We start from the raw sequence: 24,107 nt of genomic DNA, 5'->3' as shown, positions 1-24,107 counted from the left end.
GAATAATTTTTTTTTTTAAGTTTTAAAAGAAAGAAAAAAAATGACAAAAATAGTGTCAACTATTTTTCACCAATAATTTTAAACCTGATCAAGTAGATTAACCAACATAAGTATATTTTTTTTTTTTTAAATTTCTGAGTTGAAGATTGATAACTTGTATTATTTGTATTACAATTCTCATCTTTTGGTGCTATATTCACAGTGTATTTGCCATCTATGACGCCTAACCTATTTCAGCTGCATTGTTTTGTTTTTTTTACTTGTCAACCCTCCAGTCAAACTTGGAAATCTTTATGCCGACATAAACACATGGGAACTTTTATGTGGAACTGTTTTCTGTTGGAATAAAGATTCCCCAATTTGGACGAGAAGGTTCCAAGTTTCAAAAAAATGTACCTGAAGAAGGTCGACGTTTACATCGATTGAAACGTTGTAAATCTAACAACCAAGATGTCTGAATAATTTAAACAAGATTTTTTTTGTTTGTTTTATAGCAGGTTGGTTATTTTTTTTAATGCCAAGATTACCTTGTAATAAATTCAGTTCAGATTAGAAACATTTTCTAAATATTCTTCACTATATAACAAAAAGCAAAGTGTGTGTGTGTGTGTGTGTGTGTGTGTGTGTGTGGGTACACACATTATTTAATGTATCGATATAAAATATTATACAGGTGATATTTTATGTATCGACTTTTAGTATTAACTTCAACAATGCTCAATATGTGAGTAGAGCTAAGTAGTAACTTATAAAAAATATTTATAGTAATTAACTCCAAAAAAATTTCTGTGTTTTATCTCTTAAGGATTTATCAAACTGACGAGAATGAAACGCAGAAAATTCTGTGTAGCTTAATTGCAATATATACATATTTTCATAACTTTTATATTTATATACATCCCACCACACAAAAGTTTGTGAGTAAAAATTGTCTAACAAATCCATTTCAAGTATTTAGGGGAATTAGAAAGACGATAGCAAGTTAGACAAACCCCTCATTATCAATTTCAATTCGTAATGAGACGATTTCTTTGTTTTATTTCTGCTTTCTATACAGATTCAAACGTTTTTTTCTTTCCTTTTTTTTTTGTAAACTTTCCTATTTGAGACTCCTTTCTTTCTTTTTTAACTTCACTGATTTAGAAGTTATTTTATACGAATGTTTGTATGAATTTTGACAAAGGTTTTGTTTCTGTCATTTTTCAAAGAGGGTGTGCACTCAGAAATTGTATAAAACGTAATTCTGGTTATTAAATGTAAAAATATTAAAACAAAATAAAAATTTAAGACTTATTTTTGTATAAAATTTTTAGGGAACAATTATTTCAGAACTTTTTTTTTTTTTTAATATTTTGTTGCAAGAGCTAACTCAAAATAAAATATTGAATCAAAAAGAAAGAAAGAAAGAAAGAACGGTTCTGAATTTTTTTAGATAAGGATTCAATATTCATATTTGGATTCTTCGGACTATTGTTCTCATCTTGAGTGTTATTTTCACAAAATTCTTTAACTGATTAAATTTGTAGGGAACAATTTTTTTCAGTCATTTTTTTTTTTAATATTTTGTTACATGGTCAAAGATAAAATAAAAAATTAAAATATTAAAACTATTTTAAAATAAAATTCTTCAACTGAGAAAAAAAAAACAAAAAAAAAAACAACAACGTAAAAAAAAAAAAAAAACTGCTTGGCTGTGCATATACCTGCAATAGCAGTAACGGGCGCGTTGCCAGAAGAGAATCCACACTGATGCAACTTGTGCTATCCATCGCGAAATCGAATATGACAAATACAATGCAACAAGAGACGATAAAAAAGAAGAAAACGAAACGTCAGTTTCACTTAAGAGCAGTTAATGTTCGAGTGGTTCTTTGTTAAGAAATGGACGGAAGAAAATATAAAGTCATTCAATTCAATACGAAATATAAGAAGCAGATCTGATAATGCAAGACTTTCTTTTCTACTTTTTCCCCTTCTTTACATTCTCTCTCCAAATTAAAAGCAATAATAATAAAAATAATAATAAAAATAATAATAATATAACAGAAAGAATCTACCCAAATGTTGGAGACGGTTGGGCAATCAATTTAGTCCGTTTGTAAATGTTAAATTGACATCATTCTTGTTGGGATAATAATTAAGTGAATTAAAGCTACCATTCAATTAGATTATATATATATATATATATATATATATATATATATATATATATATATATATATATATATATATAGTGTTGGGACGATTAATTGCGAATCGGAAAAATCGGAACTTTTTGTGATATCAGAATAGGTATTGAAAAAACTTGTGCCTATTTTCCAATTCCAAAAACGATACCTTTAATTATCTTTTTTTTATAATTTGATTTTGTTAAAAACAAAATTTTCCACAGCTGATAGTATTAAAATAATTTATTGATTTAAACTTAGTGAAACTAAAATTGGTATAAAGATAGGGTAACCGGTGTTGAGGGAGAACCTAAACCCCTTAGAATAAACACGACAAAACAGTTGAATTTAAAAAAAAAAAAAAAAAAAATGTAAATTCTTTGAACTGTTGAGTTGAATTAAAAAAAAAAAAAAAAAAAATATTTATCCACTTTTGTTACGGTGTTGAAATAACATTTAGAAAGCCATTCTTAACATGGGGAGGGTAGGGTATTTCTTTACTTTCACATAACAATTTAATAAAAAAAGATATCGAAAAACTTGAAAATACTATTTATAAAAATAGCGTGGTAACAAAAATGCATAAGCACAAAAAATCCAAAACTGTTTAATTTATAAAAAAAAAAAAAAAAAAAATCTGTTGTCTATAATAAATGTTCGAAAATTCTTTGAATTGCTTATTTTTCTTTTTACCTTATCTTGCCTTTGGTAGCATTTATTTGTTGCATATTACACTTTTCCTGTTTTTCTGTTGTTCGAATTTACCAGCGCAGCAGTCAGCACTTTATTCAAAGGGGCTAGGTTCTCCCTTAACACCGGTGACAGAGTATCATGTAATCCAACCTCAGAACAAGGCTGGATTTTCGGACCCCTATCTTTATACCATAACCCTAAGATCACCTCCCCCCCCCACCCACAAGTGTTTTTACATTCGAAAAAATATATTCCCATTTAGCATGTGTTTTTATGGCAATCATAAAATAATTATTTCATAGTTTAATATTTAGAGATTTATTAAGAATCAAAATCAGTAATTGTATCGGAATCGGGAATTGTATCAGAATCGGTAAAAATATTGGAATTGTCCCATTACTAATATATATATAAGTCTAAAGAAAACTACAGTATTTTATAAAAATAAAATAAAATGCAATCGAAATCTCCAGTAATACTAAATTCAACATATTGCAGAATTAGCACTTGCATAAGCCGACTTTTCGCTAGAAATTCACAATTACAACTATATAACAGAAAAAAAATAAATAAATAAGAAACCTTAACTTAAATTGTTAAATAGCAAATGCAGAAAATGCGAGCTGTTTATCATGTAGCTGTTTTAGAGATTAAAAAGAAAAAACGGCCGACTCCAGTGGAAAGTACCCCTTCTTCAATGAGAAATGTAGATTTTCAGTTACTATTTAAAAGTAGAAATCCATTTAACTATTTAATATATGAATCAAAAATGTATATATTAGTTGCATTCAACCAGCCTGTGTGAAGATATTAAGCATTAATACTGCATGAAGAAATAAGATATTATGAAGCATTAAGACCAAGGTTGCTATATACAAGGCCTGCATTATTAGCACCCTTCTTTATGGCAGAGAATCTTAGCCTACCTATACAAAGCATGAACAAAGACTGAATGCCTTCCACCTACAGTGCCTACAACGGATCCTTGGGATTAGCTGGAAATGCTATCCTCTCTCGCTTCAATCTGCCAACGATGTACACGCTCCTGAAACAGCGCTGACTCCGCTGACTGGGGCACGTCACCAGAATGAAAAATGGCAGGTTGCCAAAAGAAATACTCTTTGGCTAACTAACTTCAGGCAACAGAAAAATAGGCAGACCCCAGTTGCACCACAAGGATCTCAAATCATCAAGCATGATCTTAAAATACTAGGCATTAACACGCGAAACTGGGAAGAACTCGCCCAAGACCGTGACCTATGGCACTCCATCAAGTCTAAACTGGAGCATGGGGAAAGAGAGAGTTTAGAAACAACCAAGAGCTCAGACGCCAACAAAGAAGACAAGAAATACCACCAAATGAACCTACCTTCAACTATGACATATGCGGTCGCCTATGCCGCTCAAAGATAAGCTTAATTAGCCATCAAAGAAGCTGTAGACCAACCTAGTGTGCAATTGGATATGGTGGCTCCACAACTACCAGCCATCATCATCATTTAAATGTAGAAATCCAATTACTATTTAATTAATATATAAATCAAAAATGTATATATTAGCTGCATTCACCCAGCATAGCCTGCGTGAAGATATTGGTTGGAAATAATTTCAAATATAGTCATGTTTACAACTTTGCCTTGAAAGAAAATTTTAAAATAGTATTTGCAATATGAAGGTTGGTAATAATTTTCAAAAAATCGTGGCGTGAAGAGTCAAGAGAGGATTAAGGAGGGAAAGCATTAGCCAGACCTCTATTAGAATAGTGCAGAGAAACTGATGTTGAGGCTTTTTGCCACCCAAGCTCAGGGAATACCAATAAGCATTACCAGTGAGAAATCAATAGTAAACTGATGTTGTGATAACATGAAATGGTTGTCGATAGAAGTGGAGAGGACTGGAAATTTGAGGAGACTTATCACTCATACTCCAGAGAAATCAACAGGTTATTGCCAGTGAGTGATTGCTGCTGATGGCCTGTGTGAGAACTCTTAGTGAGTAAATAATAATATGAAGGACATTCCAAAAGTAATACTTCTTGTTTTTTATTCTTCCCAAATAGATCAGAGAGGATTGCAAATTGTATTGCTATAATGACTGGACTTATACATTCATGACCTGAAAGTTTCATCTCTCTGTTGCAGATATTGATGGTGTGAGACTAAGAAATAAACTCCCGTCATGGACGTTCATCAGAAGCATAAGTGTGTAACTGAATTCCTCCATAAAGAAAAAATTGAACCGATCAACATTCACTGGTGCCTATTGAATGTTTATATAGCTGATGAAGTTTATGTCAGCATAATTAGGAGATGGGTTCATCGATTTCAGAGTGGCAACAAAGACGCGAGTAACAAAGCACGCTACAGACTTTTACAACCAAGGCATCAAAAGTGGCGGGCCAAATTGCATTGAAAATGATGACTGTAGTAAAAATAAATTCTGGAGCACAAAAGGTCGCTCGTTTTAATGATACCGCTTCCTTATTCGTAGTTCTTCAACATTTTAGTTTTTTAATTAAAAAATAGAAAGCCTTCCTTTTTGAACGACACCCATAAAAACTGTCAGCATGGTGTTAAGAAAAGAAACCACTTGTTGATGCTTTGAATCTGTAAAAAGACTTCAACAAATCATTTCAGAATTCTAAAAGTATTAATACAAAAAAAAAAAAAAAACTATTTTAAATACATTTGTGCCCGAGACATTTTTTTTTTTAATTAAATTTTTTATTTTATGAAATGGTGACAATCTATTTGAAATGAATGTCATTTCTTCTATGTTCTAATATATTTCGGTAATTTTATGGATCTAACTGATAATTGCTCTAAGTGATCTCAGGTGGAATCAAAGGTAAATTTTAATGGTGTCTTTAGATTCCTTAAAAAATGTAACCTTTATTGAAATTTATTTTAATGTCCTATTAACACATTGATTTCTATAACACTAACAATATATATATATATATAGGGAGGGAGAGAGAGAAATAGATAACTTACGTATCAAGTTATTAGCTATGAGAATAATTAAGCTACACAAAGTCTTCTGTGTTTACATATGGCAATTAAGCTACAAAAAGTCCTCTGTATTCATTCTCATAGGGAATCGTCAGGCTAAGATTCCCTAAAGATGAAACATGGAAGATTCTGTGTTACTTAATTGCCATATATTTTCATAACTTACTCCTTAGCTCTACTCGCATATTGAGCACTCTTGATCTTCTGTGGATACGATCATTCCGATTGATGCTTAGTTTTTAAAAATTGAAAATTTCATAACTTAGATTCAGGATTGAGTGTATATCAGTTCCCTGTTAGATTCTGTTTATTATGAAAACATTTTTTCTGTAAATGAATTAATAGTAAATAATAGATTTTCAACACGGGGGGGAGGGGCAGATGCCAAAATCTGTAATTGAAACAACCTTCAGTCTGTCACCCTCCCATCTTGAGCTATTTAGCATGGTTATTCATTGTGTATGGTATAATGCTAATCAGTTATGCTTGCATCAGCAGCCACTGATGAGAAGTAAATCATTATTAAAAAAATGTGTCCATTTTAAAAATCTTTAGAGGTGGATAAAACAATTTTCTTAACAGAAATACATAAAATATCTTTTTTTTTTCATTTTGTTGAATTTTTGGATCTTGTGAAAAACTGTTTCTTTAGAAAAAAAGAAATCAATATTTTTGAAATATTCATTGTTTTTTTTTGGGGTTTTTTTCCCCATAAACTGACACGCCCATTTTGTTCAGATTTGATTTTCCTCTTAAGTCATTAGATCTAAACCCGTCTTTAAGACTCACATTACATATTGTATTATTCTCATATCATTTCTCTCCGTGTCACAAGTCCTCGCCCTTCACTAACCAGTTTTCACTTTTTTTTTTTTTTTTTTACACAGTGATCACCACTTATCAAGGCCCGGAAGCCACTCAGGGATAAGGGTTATTGCAAGTACATTACGTTAGTGTGGAGATTTGATGAAGTGTTTACTTAAGGGGGCGGTTCATTAGGAATTTGTTAACGTTGGACTTGAACACATCCAAGTTGTAGTCCAGTGGGCAGCAGGCAGATGGAACAGAGTTCCACAGGTGTGCAGTTCTAAGAAAGAAGCTTTGTTCATGGAATCCGCGTTTTGATTTAGACACAGTTATAGAGTGGGGGAAATTTTTCACAATGGATTCAGCTAGACGGGTGTTTTTCGTGAAAGATTGGCGAGGGGGGACCAGAGACTGGAGTTCAGACGAGCACCTGCCATGAAAATAACGATAAAACAAGGATAGGCTCGCAACGTCTCTTCTGTGGGAGAGAGGTTGCAGGGTAGAGAAAAGGACATCCCTGACTAAGCCACGAAGTCTATTTTGTGCTCTGTCAAGGCAGGATAGGCTGTTTTTAGCAGCTCCTACCCAGATATGGCAACAGTATTCCATCCTTGGACGTACTTGGCTTTTATATAGATAGAGAATTGCATCAGTAGTGAGATATCTTCTGGAGCGGTAGAAGGATCCCACCATCTTTCCAGCGACCTTGGCAACAGACTTGATGTACGTGTTCCATTTCAGATTTCATATATCATAATACTGCATACATATGTCTGACAGACTCTTTCATTCATTAACAGTACTAATTTTGTATGAAGAAAGCTTTCTGGTTTATTTGCACTCCTTATCGGATATTTAAAATTTTGAGCAATACCTAGGGGTCAGAGGTGACCCTCAGAACAGAAGTTGATTAAATTACGTAACTTCCGGACTAGATAATTCTGTCTCTTGTTGTTGAGACTTCAAATAAAAGCGACGTGTAAAAATCACCGTCCCACATGAGCGGTAAGTATACACAATGTAGCTGGGTGTAGCGAGATGTTATTTTTTCTCGCGCATGCACACAAGTAACCAGTCACTTTAAAACAGCAGTTCCTCTCTTTGATTTCTCTGACTGCTCTTTTTTTTTTTGATGAATAAACCTTTTTAACTAAACATCGGTATCAGAGGGATTGTGCTCACAGATTATCAAGTCTGGGTTTCTGGCGATGACACGGGTGTTTAACGATCTATACACAGCACGGACAACAAAAACTAGTACATTGGATGTTATTCTCACATTTATTTATTCTCACATTTTGGTCACTGTAACCTCAGATCTTCAGGCGCATCTTGTTAAACTCTAAAATCGATTAGCAATAAACTGACCCCATCTCAAAGAGGGAAGGCAAAGCCTGGGAGGGTAGACCTCCTAGAACTGCACAGAACTAAACTCCCACTGCAAAATCAACAGAGACAGGATCATTACAGGAATAGTCTAATCTCTGTTAATTTTGAGGGCCAAAGATAAAATCCCTAAATATCATGTGCTGTTTCTGACAAAGGGGAAACAATCACCATGTTTTTCAAAGTCACTATCCATATACTTATCAATAGCTAGATTTGGTCCGTGAAGTGGTATTTTAGTTTATAGCTTCTTACATCAAGTGGCTTCATGCCTTGTTTAGAGCAATTTCCATGAAAATAAAACCCAAGACAATAATAGATTTAAAAAAAAAAAAAAATCAATGAGAGTTCTTCGGTTAGTAGATCTAGAACAATTGAAGCAGTAGATTTAATTCACAGGCAAAAGTCAAAGAAAACACGGGAATAAGTGATAAGGATGGACTTGAGAAAAGAGGAATAAATAAAGACCTGGCCAGAAATAGGTTAGTTTGAAAGTCAATTTCCAAAAGCCACTCAACACATGCCAGCATGTAAAATGGATATTAAACCAAATATGAGCATATGAACCTTTTTGGGATTTTTGTCAAAACAATACTTATTATAAACGATTCGTTGATTGAACACAAGCAGCTATTTTTTTTTAGCTGTAAGGAAATTTTGGGTTCATACATTTTACAAGGATAGTGCATAAGTTTATGATGGTATCTGAGCCAATTAATTTAGTCAAATAAAAAAACTACAAAATCTTATTTAACTGAGGCATTACGCCCGGTTTGATTTTGAAGGATTTAGGTTACTCTCGGCTAGATTCTTTCACCAAATTACCTCATTCACTACGATTTAACACCTATTCAAAAGATCCCAAATGGTTTTGATAAAATTTTACAAACAAATATATATACATGAGTAATGATAGGGAATGGGAAGATCTACACCCCCCCCTCCAAAAAAAAGGAAAAATAAAGAACCAAACGAAATGTTAATGAAGCAGGTTAGTAAGGCCCTCCCAACCCTTTGCCAAGTATCAGACGGCTCACTGTTTTCCTGGTGAACAGAAAACAAATAGTTCAGTCTCTAAATGGGAGTGAAAGCTAAGTGGGTATATCAAAAATAAAAAGATTTGGGATGGAATATGGAAATGGATGATGTCCTCCAATACAGAAACAGCAATTTTGGGTCAATCCCTCCCCTCTCTATTCATCAATTGCCTTGTGTAATATGACTGGTTTGTGTTCTGACAAGCCTACTCCATCACTTCTACTTGAAAGATATAAATCCATATACCCTCCATCTAGCTATGAATTAAATTGTAGGGTATGGAGATCAAATAACATACAGTGAGAAAGGATGAGAGTGATAGATAGAAACTTACTAAGAGATTGGTTACCTGGTTAATTGTAAAAAGTAGCTAATCAAAATACTAAAAGTTGAAGTGTTTTCGAACATAACCCAATCCCAAAACTAAAACACATTTTAGTCTTAGGCTGAAACCTTGGGTATGCAACTCATCTAGGAGAAGGTAAACTGAAATAATACTAATCTTTTTGATTTTCCTTGCACTGTTTCTAATTGTCCTGGATTCCTTAGCACAGGACTTAGTTCAGGAGATATGTGGTTAGAATTGCACAACTTTTGCTTCACATGCAGGGTAATTTATAGCAGGTATCCATTGCCACTCGAAACTGAAAGGAAGCTTTTTTTTCTAAAGGTAATTTTGGTCGCTTGATTTGACAAAGTGGACACAATGACCAGAGATCTTAGGAAGGCATTTCGCTCTTGGCAATTATCAAAGTTTTTCTTTCAGTTATTTCGGTATTGTTGTCGATCTGTCCCATGCAACTTCCACAGACAAACTGATCTGAAACCTTCGTTTCTTTATCACCCTCGATTTCCATTATGTCAACTGCTATGTTGACTGATGTCTGTTTTTATCTTTTCAAATTATTTGAACTCCTGTAACCTTAAGGTCGTCTCTACTAGTTATCTTTGTGTGGAAACTGGTTTATTTCCTAAATTTTGTGTTATTTCAATCTGTTCTTAGTTTGACTCTTGTTCCGATTGGCTCTAGTTGATGTAATTACTATCTGCTACTGGGTTTTCCATTACATAGGTTTTTAATGTGACAACCTATCATGATGTATAATATGAGCATTCTTATAAAACCAAAAACATAATTGAAAAATATATAGCCAAGCTAAGTACAAGGTATTGACATAATCCAAATAAAAGCATTGCAAACATTTAAAAAATTTACATCAAATGTAGTTGATTTTCATACTTTTTTTTTTGGCGCTTGCCATTACTTCTAAGACTTTATAAACTGACTATTATATGTTAAGTCTTGCATAAATATGACGGGTGTTCCAAAAGTGGAACTTTTTTTTTTTTTTAATCAAAAAGTTGAAGAGCTATGAATACAGTAGTGGTATCATTAAAATGAGCGACTTTTTGTGCTGAAGAATTTATTTTCTTACATCGTCACCATCATTCTCAATGCACTTTTGCTAGGAATCCAATGATGCATCTCTGCTTCTGATACATGTCCATGACAGGGATTGCTTTCTTAGAGTCTCACACCGTCAATATCTGCAACAGAGAGATGAAAATTTAAGGTCATGAATGCATATGGTCAGTCATCATAACAGTGCAATTTGCAATCCTCTTTGATTCATTTGGACGGAAGGAATAACACATAGGAGAGCATAACCTTTGGAATGCCCCTCGTAAAATTAAGGGATAATCCCTTATTACATTAAATATCTGGATTATTAAGGTGGCATTTAAGCATCTTTTCCGATTTGGCACATCCGAGTATTAACAAAGATCCATTGGTGTATGTTATTTGTGGATAGGTTAAAATCGGATAATTCCATTCTAAAGTTATTCTGCCATTATTTTAAAAAAGTCAAGAATAGAACTCACGTTAACCTCACAGTAGGAGGAAGCTGGTGGTCTGCAAGTCGGAAAAGGGCATTGGCTTTAAAGGGAAACAAAGAGATTAAGACAATTAGAATCGGTGACATTTTCTGAAACGGATGCGTTCAGATTTTTCAGGTTTTCCTTTTCAAAAGGAGATAAAAGAAAATGAATTTATTCTAATAAAAAGAAACCTATAAATAAATAAAAACGAGAATGACTATTCTTAATAATTGTATTGCGGTTTTCCTTTTATCTTAATAATGTCACCTTAATAATCCAGATATTTAATGTAATAAGGGATTATCCCTTAATTTTACGAGGGGCATTCCAAAGGTTATGCTCTCCTATGTGTTATTCCTTCCGTCTAAATATGAATCAAAGAGGATTGCAAATTGCACTGTTATGATGACTGACCATATGCATTCATGACCTTAAATTTTCATCTCTCTGTTGCAGATATTGATGGTGTGAGACTCTAAGAAAGCAATCCCTGTCATGAACATGTATCAGAAGCAGAGATGCATTATTGGATTCCTGGCAAAAGTGCATTGAGAATGATGGTGACGATGTAAGAAAATAAATGAATGGAACAAAAAGTTATTTTAATGTTCCTGTTGTTGATTAGCTTTTAAGTTTTTGTGCGATCACTTAACAGAAAAATGCACGTACGTATTGCATATGGTTAGTTTGTAGAATAATTTGTTTCACAGGCATATACATTGTAAATAAATCGTATGTAAACGATAGACTATCTGATTGATTACATTTTGGATCAGAATTAAGATGGGAGGAATGACAACGAAGCAGTGACTCCTGAAATCGGGACCTCAACACCAGATGCAATTTCAAGTCATACACAGATTTAATCATTGATGACATCCCGGCAGATATTACCACCCTAGGTTAGAACTGATGCGTTCCCCAGCGCCCTCCGGCTAAAAACAGATGCTAACAACTTGTAGAAAAAATAAATGTCTTTATTCCTTTTTTCAAAATGCGGCAACTACTAAATTCAATGATTGCGTGTAACAGTGATAAACCTAGTGCAACGTAGGACAGAGGGGATGGTGGGTGATGGTGTCGGTGGACAAGCGAGCAGCATCCTTAACAATTCAGGCGCGTGTCTGCCCGTCTCTCCTTCTGCCCTGATAAGCTAACTGCCTTGTTTATATATCAGTCCCGGGCTTCCGATGTACCTGCGATGTCAACGATTTTAACCTGTGACCCCATCAACGAGTACATCCAGCCTCTGTTGCCATTGACAGTTCCACCTGCAGTCTTCCACACAATGCACTGTATGACAGAACAGATATGGGAGTAATGGCAACTAAGAGGAAGTCAAATGGATCTGGAAGTAAAAGCGACAAAGGAAGAGTAGGATGGATCTAGGATTAATGGATCTGAGAGTAATGGCAATGAAGTGGGTTTCAGAATTGATCTAGAAGCTATGGAAACTAAGCACGTGTCAGAATGTATCTGGAAGTAATAATAACTAAATTGGTGTCAGAATGGATATGGGTACAATTGCAATCAAGCAGGTGTCAGAATCTGGATTGATTGGTTGTTTTTGTTTTATGGCATATCACCCCTTTTCAGGTTATTTAATGCCAAATCCAGTGATTTGGAAGAAAAAAATTTTAAATAAAATATATTTGTTTTTTTCAAGTCAGTTTCTATTTAACGCATAGTTGGGACCCTAACAAGTACTACCACTCCGGGTCAGAGTGGAACTGGGAGCAATTAAAGGGTGGCTCCACACTCCACAAAGCCCACAAGCTGGGGCCCTCGCCATCAGATATAGTTTAAGGTCATATCCTGGACCCCACATTGAGGCACTTTTACCTTCTGTAAGGGGGGAGGGGCAGTAAGTGTATTCTAATGCCCCACTAACAGGGCCAACGAATCTGGAAGTAATGCCAAAAAAGAGTGTTAGAAGGATTCTGAAAGTAATGGCAACGAAGGAATGGATCTGGAATGGATTTGGAAGTAATGGCAACTTAGGCAGACACCAATATGGAACTGACACTGATAGAGATGTTGAGAGAATAACATCCAAGATAGGTACAGTGATGACCAAGGCCACATGATTGACATTACGGTCAGTGTTGAAATCAAGCACTGAATTTGGACAAAAGCAATAAGCGGATCATCGGTCTGTGCAGTTAACGTATACAAAGGCAAGTTGACACTTCAATAGAAACGTTGAAATTTATCAAATATTCTTTAATCTAATGAAAGAGTTTCTGGAATCTGTCATTATCTTCTCAATCTAATATATCATCTCCGTAATTGTTTTCTTTTTTTTTTTTTTGCCTCACTCCTACTTTTAACATGTCACAACAGTTCCTATTTACCAGCCTACCCGTGAGGGCACAGTTAAACACACTGACAGATTTTAAGTGAAAATCAATCTCCTACAAAATAGGTACCAGATTGGAACAAAAATAAACATTTACTCTTTAAAAAGGACTAAGGACAGAAAAAATTAAGTATAGTATCAAAACAGATACTACACTTTATTCCTAGTCAAATGGTGAAGCTATTACTCGTGGAGCTCAGCTATTGAAAGAGTTTAGGTTTTCTTTTGCCTTTGCTTCAGAGCTGAAATCTAGGTCAACGTGTTATGTCTCCAAGAAATGACGAGAGAAAAGAAGAAAAACATCTTGAGGTGGACAACCTTTTGACCCCAAATCAACAGTTCTCTTAATTTTACAAAAGATGAAATCAGAAAACGGAAGAATTTCACATTTCAAGCGAGAAGAAAATTAACTCCAATTTGGGCGCAAGATTCCGTTTTGCCATTGTGTCGGCTGCTCATTTAGAAATGAATGATTGCAATAACAGAGAGGGAGTTGAAATGATTGGCTTTCAAACAATGAGTTTGTGGAAAAGGTCAGAAATAAGAGGCTGTTAGCATTACAAGTCGAGTAGAAATGATAGGCCGCTATATAAGCTGGGGTGAATCGAAAAAGATGAGGAAAAGGGTGTGTGGAGACAAGGAAATAGATGAAGAGAAAAACTGTTTTGTTGTGTATGTGCACACAGCTTCTTTATGGAAAGTTTCTTCAGTTGGCAGAAGGACACTTCAAACTGTGAGAATAGTTTGTTTCTTTGGACTTTGTTTTGAAACATGACAGCAACTTCAGGTGGATAATTTTAAATCAATAATACTACTAATAATAATGGCATATTTTTGCTGAAGAAGCAGAAGGAACTCAGCCTGATAAGAGTGTAGAAAAACACTTGTTGCATGTGATATGTAAAAATTAAAAAGCGGACAATCTTTATTGGCATCTATAACATAAATCTCACCTATCTGTTTAAATGTATGTATGTATGTATGTATGTATATATGGCGACAAATTTTCACGAGATTGGTATCATTTTGAAGCTCGACCCTTCAGCTGACAAATATCGAAAAATTGGCCAAAAACACAAATTCCTTCACCCTCAACAGGGAGGGATCATTTTTTTCGCCGATATTTTTGAATGTCATCCCCCTCTTTTCGATTGTCTAGCCTTAATTTAAACTTACATCAATTCCGCTTTGGCGATGGATGCAACATGCGTCCCCCCCCCTTTTTTTTTACATTCTTTGCGATACGGGTTCAAGCCTGCCTGCCACTGCTAAGCTAGTAAATATATAAAATATATTGCAAAATTTCATTCCAGTTGGCACAAAAATCTCCAATAATTTTTTACAATTAATACGTAAGCAAATATTTATATTTACTTTTTCTATAAACGTCTTACACCTGTTTGTGCATATAGCCGATGTTGCCATCACATAAATCATCAGACAGGAAAATATTGTAGACAGTTATACATAAGTTGATGGAATAAAAAAAATTGAGTAGAGTTAGCAATATTTATCAACCTTAATTTTTTTTTTTTTTTTTTAATTCTATTATTGTAGATAGTCTGTTTTTTTTTTTTGTGTGGCAACTAGAATGAAAATTTACAGTATACATGATTTCCTATTTATTACTATATTATGTTGGACATAATATATAGTAATGATTTAAAAAGTTAAAACGAAAAAGAAAAATGACTCATGCGCCATCACAGAATCGAAACCAAGACGTTTACAAAAATATATAGAAAATGGTGTGTGTTTATTATAACCTTTTTACACAAACATTACACAAGCATAAATCATGTAGAATATCTGCATGAATATAATTACACGTAACAGTTAACTAAAGATGATCATCCCATAAGAAAACCGAAAATATCTAATAGGGAATTAATTAAAATGAATGTTTAAAAGAATATCCAAATTAGCTAGATCTTTTGCTAATGAATGCAATTCCACAACCCATATATAACAAAGTTGTGTTTTCTTTTTAAATAAATAGAAAAAAGGGTTAATATGAATATCAATACACAGAAAAACCCAAATTTATAGGAGTATATATATATATATATATATATATATATATATATATATATATATAAACACACACACACACAAGGTACAGTCTAATTTTGTCCAAAATTAACATTCTGGTAGAACCCTTATTTGTTTTTACTGCCTCCCTTCAGTTTTGTCCCCTAAGCTGAAATATTGGACACCTCTATAATCAGAATCATGAAATATAAAAAGTTAGTGTGTGTGTGTGTGTGTGTGTGTGTGTTATTGCTCGGGATTGAAGGAGGATCACTATTATGTACTTTTTTATGATGCTCACTCATAACATGATATTACTTCGTTTTTACTGCCTCCCTTCAGTTTTGCCCCCTAAGCTAAAATATTGGAAATCTCTAGATTCCAAATCATGAAATGGAATTTGATAAAAATTGAGATAAGGATTCTTAAATAGAATTATATGTTGATTTTAATCTTTGTAAGGTGACGTGAAAGTGGCGCAAAACTTCTTTCAACACTTACCTGTCTTGAGATGGATACTCTTGTAGTATCATATCTCTACTTACATATAAAAAAGTACTTTGCGTGTGTGAGTTCGTACCCTATGGACTCGGAAACGACTGGGTTGATTTTTTTTTTTTTTAAAGTTTCATACAAATGTACCTTATGTATCTGGCAGTGTTCTTAGACAGGTTTTGTATCAGAATGCCCCTGATAAGTATCAAACATTGATAATCAAAACAATCTGATCAAAGAAGGAACAGTCAGATTTTGATCAAAATTAACACTCTCGAACAGCCTTACATCACAAACACATTTAAAAGTTTAATCACTGTATAAATAAAAGCACCCGGCATATGAAATCAACAGTCTTTGATAAACACAACAGATAAACAGAAACATTCTAAATGAATGTTTCTGTTTAGAGCACAATAAAACTATGATACTTAACTTTTGCATTTTAAACTTTAATTCAAATCATTATATAAAAAATAATTTGATAAAAATCAACCATAGGTTCTCTACAGTGCAATTGTGGACTATGTCACTGCGGGGAGGCATATGAAGTTTCCTCCCGGTGCACTATGGTGGGTCCCTGACTAGAGTAGGCAATCAATTGATTTGATTGAAAAATGGGCAATTTCAGATATCGATGACAATACAAGTTGTGAAAGTGTGGAATATTCGTCGATTGCTCATTTAATCCTGGGTAACGTCGGGTCTCCCTGCTAATATATATATATATATATATATACACACACACTTCAGAATAATTAATGAAATAGATCAGATTACAGATTAGTGAATCTAGTGGTTTCAAGTCTTACAAAATATTATTGGAAGGTAATATTTTTATATAAGACAATCCCAGCCAAATAATATTGCTCAATATACTAGATAGAGCAAATAAAATCAGAGTTTATACATTTAAATTTCATTTAGAAAGATTTAATTAGGAACTAAAAATTGCGCTTAAGCATTTTTTTTTTTTTTTTTTCTTTTTTAAATGCTCACCGGTTGGCTTTGTGTGTGGCATCTGTTAGTCGAAACGACTATGGATCAGCGCCGTATTAAGATGTTGCCTGTATGCATCCTTTTGTGTGACTGTAGAGACCAATTCTTGATTTGCATAGTCTGCCACAGCCTTGACATACGAAGGTTGTTATGCAATTTGCCGCTTCGTCCGGCTGTTCCGCCTGTACACTCGCTCTTCTCCTAGCTCTCTTTGCAGCGTTTTCAACATGGAGGGTCCTCTCGCTGATGATAATCCCCTGGCGTATCATTTTCCTCCAGGCAGTTCTGTCAGCTGCAGAGGCTTCCCATGTATTCCTATCCACCGAGAAAGCCTTCATGTCACGCTTGCAGACATCCCTGTAGCGAAGACGGGGTCGCCCCCTCTTTCTTGAGCCTGAGGCAAGCTCGCCATAGAGAAGGTCTTTAGGGATGCGCCCATCATCCATCCTGCTCACATGGCCCAGCCAGCGAAGACGTCGCTCACGCAGTAGGGAGTAAATGGATGGGATGCCCGCTCTCTGCAGAACATCAGTATTACTCACTCTGTCCTGCCATGTGATACCAAGTATCCTACGTATACACCTCATATGGAAGACCTGAAGTTTCCTCTCTTGTGTTGAGTATGTAGTCCAGGATTCACTCCCATACAGTAGAACACTGAGGATGCACGCTGGGAGTTTCAATATTCGGGATGTTAATTTAAATCCAATTCAAAATATGACAACTATATTTTGGCTTTTAGCTAAATGGAACATCCACTTTGACCATTTGGATTTAAATTTATGCAAAAGAACATACTGCTGCTGGTTTTATAGAACCAAAAATGAAACGGATTAATTCTATTAGCAAAGGATTAATGCCTACCTACTTTGGGTGCCTCACCAGAGACATTTGTTTTTTTTTTATCTCCATTCGCTCAATCTTCAACTAATATGGAACTTAATAATACCATCCTACTTTTTTCAAGGATTAATACTCGATTTGGATACGAAATATCATATCCCATTTTGCTTTCAACCCTCATTCCCTTTCTCTATGTCCCTTAAAGAGATTTAATCTTTAATATTTTCTTTGTAATGTGCTTTTTAGCAAAATAGTTTCAAACCAATATTAATATTTAGCTAATAACTTTCTGTTAAATTTACGTTCCGCATCCCCGTGTTTACAAAGCCATTTGGCGGAAGTAACTTACGACAAATTTTTAATTACGGATGACCAAAACTGTATAGAGTGCACCTTTTTTTGTTTTTCTGTTTTCAATGCAAATCTAAAAATAGAAGTTTTATTCAAACAGTCTTTATTTGAACTTTTATAAGAAAAATATAACCTTTATAATGATCTTTATGAACTTTTTTTTTTTTAATTCATATACTTTTTTTTTTTTACTTTTATAATAAAAATATATTACAGACTTTTTTTTTTTTTTTTAAATATATATTTAAGAACTCTTTTTCCCTCAATATGTTCATGAACTGTTTTTTTTTTATCAAACAAAAATAGAACTTTTATAATAAAATATTTCCAAACATCAGGTGTTGGTAATTTTTATAAATAATAAAGTATAAAAATACAACTTTTATAATAAAAGTTAGGTAAACGTCGAAATTGGAATACCCTGGCCAAATCACAGCTAAAAAAAAATCGTCTGCGTCCATCAAACTTAAAAATCGAATCGGAAGCTCAAAAACAAAAGGAAACAAACTTTATTTTTATTATTAATAATAAAAGATGCATCCCCTCCCCATCAAAGTTACAATGCAATATTACGAAAACAAAATATTTTACTTGTTTGAAATTTATAATTTAAATATATTCAAATTAAATCAACGCTTCTATAATGGAACTCATAACCCTGATGTTAATCTTGTGTAGCCAACGCATCGTTCCAACATTTCGAAATACAACTGCCGAAAGATAACGTGCGGATCTTTAATAACTGACTTTTCTTTCGCCAACTTTACAACATGGCAAGAAAGGAAAAAGAAAAAATGTACAAAAGGATGGAGTCTGACTCCAAAATATATATAAATTAAAAATTTCAAACAAGTAAAATATTTGTTTATTTTTGTAATATTGCGTTATTTGGCTTTCAAGCGCCCTGATGTGTATTTATATATATATATATATATATATATATATATATATATATATTTATTTATTTAATATGGCATAATGAAAAAATATAAAGGTACCTGCAGCTTCTCTTCCAATTTTCGGATTTTTACCATGTCAAATCACATTTCAATTCCTTTTCACGGATTGATTGTTGCTATTTCTCCTGATGAGTTAAGGGCATAATAGATTCACTGATTGATATAATAATTAAGTGATTGATTTTGCGCTATGAAACAGATACTATCAAGAATTGTATAAGTCAACTGAATTAAAGGAATAAATTATAAGATGGTAAACATTATGAATTTTGGAATATAACTTTTTGTCATTTATTCTATATATATATATATATATATATATATACACACTAATAGCAAAAAAAAAATTATTAAACAAACGACTAGATGTAATCCACGGGTGTTTGCACATAAACAAATATTTAATTTCATGCACTACAGCAGATTAGGAGAAAAGAAATGCAAGGGAGCTAATCCTAGATAAAAAATGATACCATAAGAGTGACCTTCCCTGGATCGGGAAATATATTACGAATTCAAACACTAAGCAAAAAAACAATATTAAAATAAACACGCATAAATATAGGAATAAAATTATATGATAATTGGAAAAAAACAAATAGGAAAAACAGGGAAAATTAAAACAAAAATAAATAATTAAAAAATAAACATACGAAAGTAAGGGTTAAAACGGAAAACTATCTTTACATAACACCAAAGATGGAGGAAATGAGGCAGCATGGCTGTGGAAATCCTTTTACCCGAATACGATGTCCATCATGTTAAAAATATACCATTTGTTGTAAAAATCTAATGGCTAAACATCTGAAGAAGTTGGTGAGGATAGGATATTTTTACGGAAACATAAATCGTAAAATTGCCAACTCATTAATGAAACGGCTGTAATGGAAAAATCCAGGAAATAAACGAAGGTTATAAAAAAAAAACGTGAGTCTTTGAATTTTCAACAAAATTTTGCACTATATATATATATATATATATATATATATATATATATATATATATATATATATATATACACGCACACACACGTGTGTGTGTATGTGCACATTAGGATATAATGAGAGGCAAACCTGGCCATGTGTCTGATGATCTCAGTGCACAGTGACTCTTTAATAAGCAGACTGGCATTTACCATTTTATAATGAAGTGTAATGAAATACCGATGATTCAAGCAGGAAGGTTTTTGTTACGAAATCCGATATTTTGCTGCCATAGACACAAAAGGAGGAAAGTAAATGAACTTTTACAGAAAATAAAAAAAGTTGATTTTTCACAAATTAGTTTTCCCCATCTTTTATAAGAGAGGGTGGAGGGGTTAAAGATGATTTCGTTTGAATATTGTCGGATAATTTTTTTTTTTTTTTGCTAGAAAAAAGTTATCAATATGCAGAAAGGTGTTATTTTGTAGCGTTTTTAAAAAGAGCAAATTTTAAGGTTTCATAAAAAGAAAAAAAAAAAAAATCATATCAGATCAGCAGAATATCCGTCCCAGGACAAGTATTTCTTCTAGTTAATGAGATTAATTCATCAAACAGGACAGTTTTGTATAACTTATGTCTTAATACAAAGATTAAAATTAAGACATACACGCTACTCAACCGTATGTCTAAAATCTTTATTCTAATCTGGACACTTGGCACTAGTGCGAAAGTACATTTTTTTAATTTTCAGTTGCGACATTTGGAGAGTGCATAGCAGGAGCAGACAAGCGTACATCAGAGACAGAAAACTATTTTGTGTTTCTAAGTTTTTTTTACATTTATTTTAATTCAATAAATATGTAACAAAAACTTTCTCAATAAAAAAACATGACTTTGAAAATCACAGAATTTTGGCTTAGTTACAAAAAAAAAAAAAAAAATTAAAGAAAATAATCTCTAATTTGTGTTGAAAAACTATTTTGTGTCATAATTTTCTTAGATTAAAAAAAAACAAAACAAAAAAAAAAACACATAAGCATTTATTGCCGTCAGATTTTCGATTTAGTTCTGAAATTGCCTTCATCTGCCCCTGCTATGCATTCACTAAATATCCCAATTGAAAATCAAAATAGTTGTATCATCGCACTAGTGCATAAGTACCCTAATCTGTATCAGCATTCATAAAAATATCTAAAATTTAAGGCTTTAGTTTAATGGGTCTTACTTTACCGAAAAAAATCGAAATTCAAGTAATATTGTTATTTACTTGGTGTCTGCTGACTACAATCCATTTTAATAAAAATCTGAAGTATTTAAATTTTTAAATAGGATGTTGTGCCCATGTTATGATTACCTCACAATTTATTAAAGTACTTTAAATAAAACGCAAAATTTGGAAACATTTATTAATTGATGTCTTATACCTATTGTTAAAATTTTACAAAAATGAGAGGTATCTGGATTTTCAAAATTAGATTTCAGTTGCCCTTGCATAAAACTAAATTGAAATAAATATACCTCACATTACCCATCTTCATGCCTAGCAGCTATACTTCAAACTTCATAATTATTGGTTAATTAATTTAGGTATGTATATATGTTTGTGTGCGCTCCTAAACTCCTAACTATATAGGGGGAGGGGTCAAAAGTAATGTCTCCTACTTTTATATTCCACCCAAATGGATCAGAGAAGAATGCAAATTGCATTGTTATGAAGACTCAATTTATGCATTCATGACCTGAAAGTTTCATCTCTCTGTTGCAGATATTGACGGTATGAGACTAAGAAAGCAGCCCATGTCATGGACGGGAATCAGAAGCAGAGATGGGTCAGTGAATTCCTGCCAAAAATGCATTCGGAATGGTGGTGACTATGCAGACATAAATTCTGGAGCATAAAAAGTTGGATCACTCGTTTTTAATGGTACCACTCTCGTCTTCATAGCTCTTCAACTTTTTTAGTATATATATATATATATATATATATATATATTGGTGGTGGGGGGGTACAAAACTTTATTATAGCTATTAAAAAAGTGTTTTTGTATCCATGGTAAAAAGAAGGACGGAGGGAAAACAATGACGGTTAAAAAAAAATTAAATAAGGGGGTAGAGTCAGCTGACCGGGTTTCGCCCTCACTTTCCAAAGCCGAATCGTTTTTGTTCTTTTTTTGTTTTTTTTGTTTTTTTTTTTTGTATAGGGAATTGAATTCAAATGGGGGGAACGAGTAAAATAAAATCCAACTAACGGGGGGAAAAATAAAATGGGGGAATGACTAAAATCTATTGTTATGATAATTATAAAATGGAGTGAGAATACCTTAGAGACTAATCACGTCCAGACCAAAAAGACAATTCCTCTGCTTACAGAGAGAAGGTCTCTTTAAACGGACGTGAATAGTCTCCAAGTTTCATCTGAAGGTCTTGGGGACTATTCACGTCCGTTTAAGGAGACTTTCTCCCTGTAAGCAAAGGGACTGTCTTTTGGGTCTGGGTGTGATTAGTTTCTAAGGCGTACCCTCTCCATTGCATAATTATCATAACAATATTTATTTTCGTCGTCTCCCTCCCACTAATTGTTGGATTTTATTTTACTCGTTTCCCCATTTAAATTCGGTTCCCTATACAAAAAAAAAAAAAAAAACTCAATTTGGCTTTGAAAAGTGAGGGCGAAACCAGGTCAGCTAACTTTAAACCCTTATTTAATTTTTTTTTTTTTTTAACCTTCATTAAATGTTTTCCTTCCATTCTTTTTTTTTACTATGGATATAAAAAAACTCAGTCTTCCTTTTTTAATATATATGTCACACAGTTTTGCTAGTAACAATTAATAATCCCTGGAGATTAGCATCATGACAAACGAACATGTTTATACTACATTGATGGAGAGTAGGAAGCAGACTTTGGGTTTACTTTCGATAGCCTCACAACTCTCGCTTCCCTTATTTTATCTTTTAGTTCTCACATATCATGAGCATTGTTTTTGACAAAGGGGAAAGAACTGCTGTTTTCTGGGATTGGAATCTATCCATATAGCATTTATCGTTGGCTAGTTTTTGACCTTGATGTTTTTATTATTATTTTATATAGCTCTTTACCTCAAATAGCTTCATGCCTTGTTTAGAACGATAACAAGTATATATTAAAACTCCATCTCTCACCCAAAAGGAGGAGGTAATCCTTGGGAAGATGGTCTCATAAAAATAAAACAGGCACCATACTACTCACCACTTGAATCGAGCATTGAAAGATGGTACAATAGTAATAGAAATAATATAGTTCCGGTTTAGACAGGCAGGTACCAAATCTTCATTAGTAATCGAAGTTAAAAGTTGATTTTCATCTACAAATTTTGATAAAATTGATTGTCCATCTGAAGTCTATTATTTGGGGGGGGGGGAATAAAATTATATTTTCTCTAAAGTCTATAAATTAATAATTTCATTCAAAACCAACCGTATTAAAAAAAAAAAAAAAGTTTTTACGGTGATATCAGATTTTTTTTCTTTTTTAATACAATTTATTAGGTTAATCATGAATTGAAAATATAAGTGATAAACATTGAAATAGGAGCAAAATATAGTATCTGTTCTGGTACACAACATCCTTTTGCCCTCGGTAAATGAAGGAGAAATCCTTCTAGACCGAGGCATTTCTTTTGCGTTTGTCTCAATTCAGAGTCCCTCTTTTTTGGGAAACTGAATTTTCCCTCATTAAAAAATTGGCCTCGTATCTGTCTTCGTGGAGAAGAAAGTAAATAGGGACTCCAATTAAACCAAAATGTGAAAATTTCAAATAATTGCTTTTATATGATGGATTTAACAAACATGTTTGGGAATTTTTTAGGAGGAGGATTAATAATTTGTTCTATTTGTATTATATTTGGACTACTCTTCTCATCTTGTATAGTATTCCTACTCCGTTTCAGCCGATGTAACCTCCGACTTTCTTTAAAGGAATCTTTACATTGAAATCTGTATGGAATTTCAAATTGAACCTTTTACTTAATCTATGGAGGTAAGCTTCTTTCATTCCATCTGCCAGGACCGGGTAGAAGTATTAGATAATTCTTAATTCTATTCTTAGTATCGCCCGTACTAAGGATTGAACCTTCAACCCTAGAAGGCTGTCATATGGAAATGATTACCATTGTATGCATTACA

The 24,107-nt window shown here is 33.2% G+C and overlaps 1 protein-coding gene across 28 annotated transcripts in view; it reads right to left on the bottom strand.

Moving 5' to 3' along the window:
* The window catches only part of LOC145249568 (uncharacterized), a 585,438-nt gene that overhangs the window by 355,838 nt on the left and 205,493 nt on the right, over positions 1 to 24,107 (bottom strand). For 2 of the 28 annotated variants that reach the window (XM_080111257.1, XM_080111265.1), the window contains exon 1: positions 1,704 to 1,784. The exons of the other annotated variants lie outside the window; for them this stretch is intronic. In XM_080111257.1, the coding sequence (XP_079967383.1) occupies positions 1,704 to 1,769 (66 nt within the window). In that variant the 5' untranslated portion in view covers positions 1,770 to 1,784. Of the gene's footprint in view, positions 1 to 1,703; positions 1,785 to 24,107 lie in introns of those variants that run through there. 28 annotated transcript variants of the gene reach the window in all.

The sequence above is a fragment of the Euprymna scolopes genome, chromosome 28 (genome assembly GCF_053919585.1).
Source record: "Euprymna scolopes isolate OS-2025 chromosome 28, ASM5391958v1, whole genome shotgun sequence".
Classification (NCBI taxonomy): domain Eukaryota; kingdom Metazoa; phylum Mollusca; class Cephalopoda; order Sepiida; family Sepiolidae; genus Euprymna; species Euprymna scolopes.
This window is presented reverse-complemented; position numbering and strand designations above follow the sequence as displayed.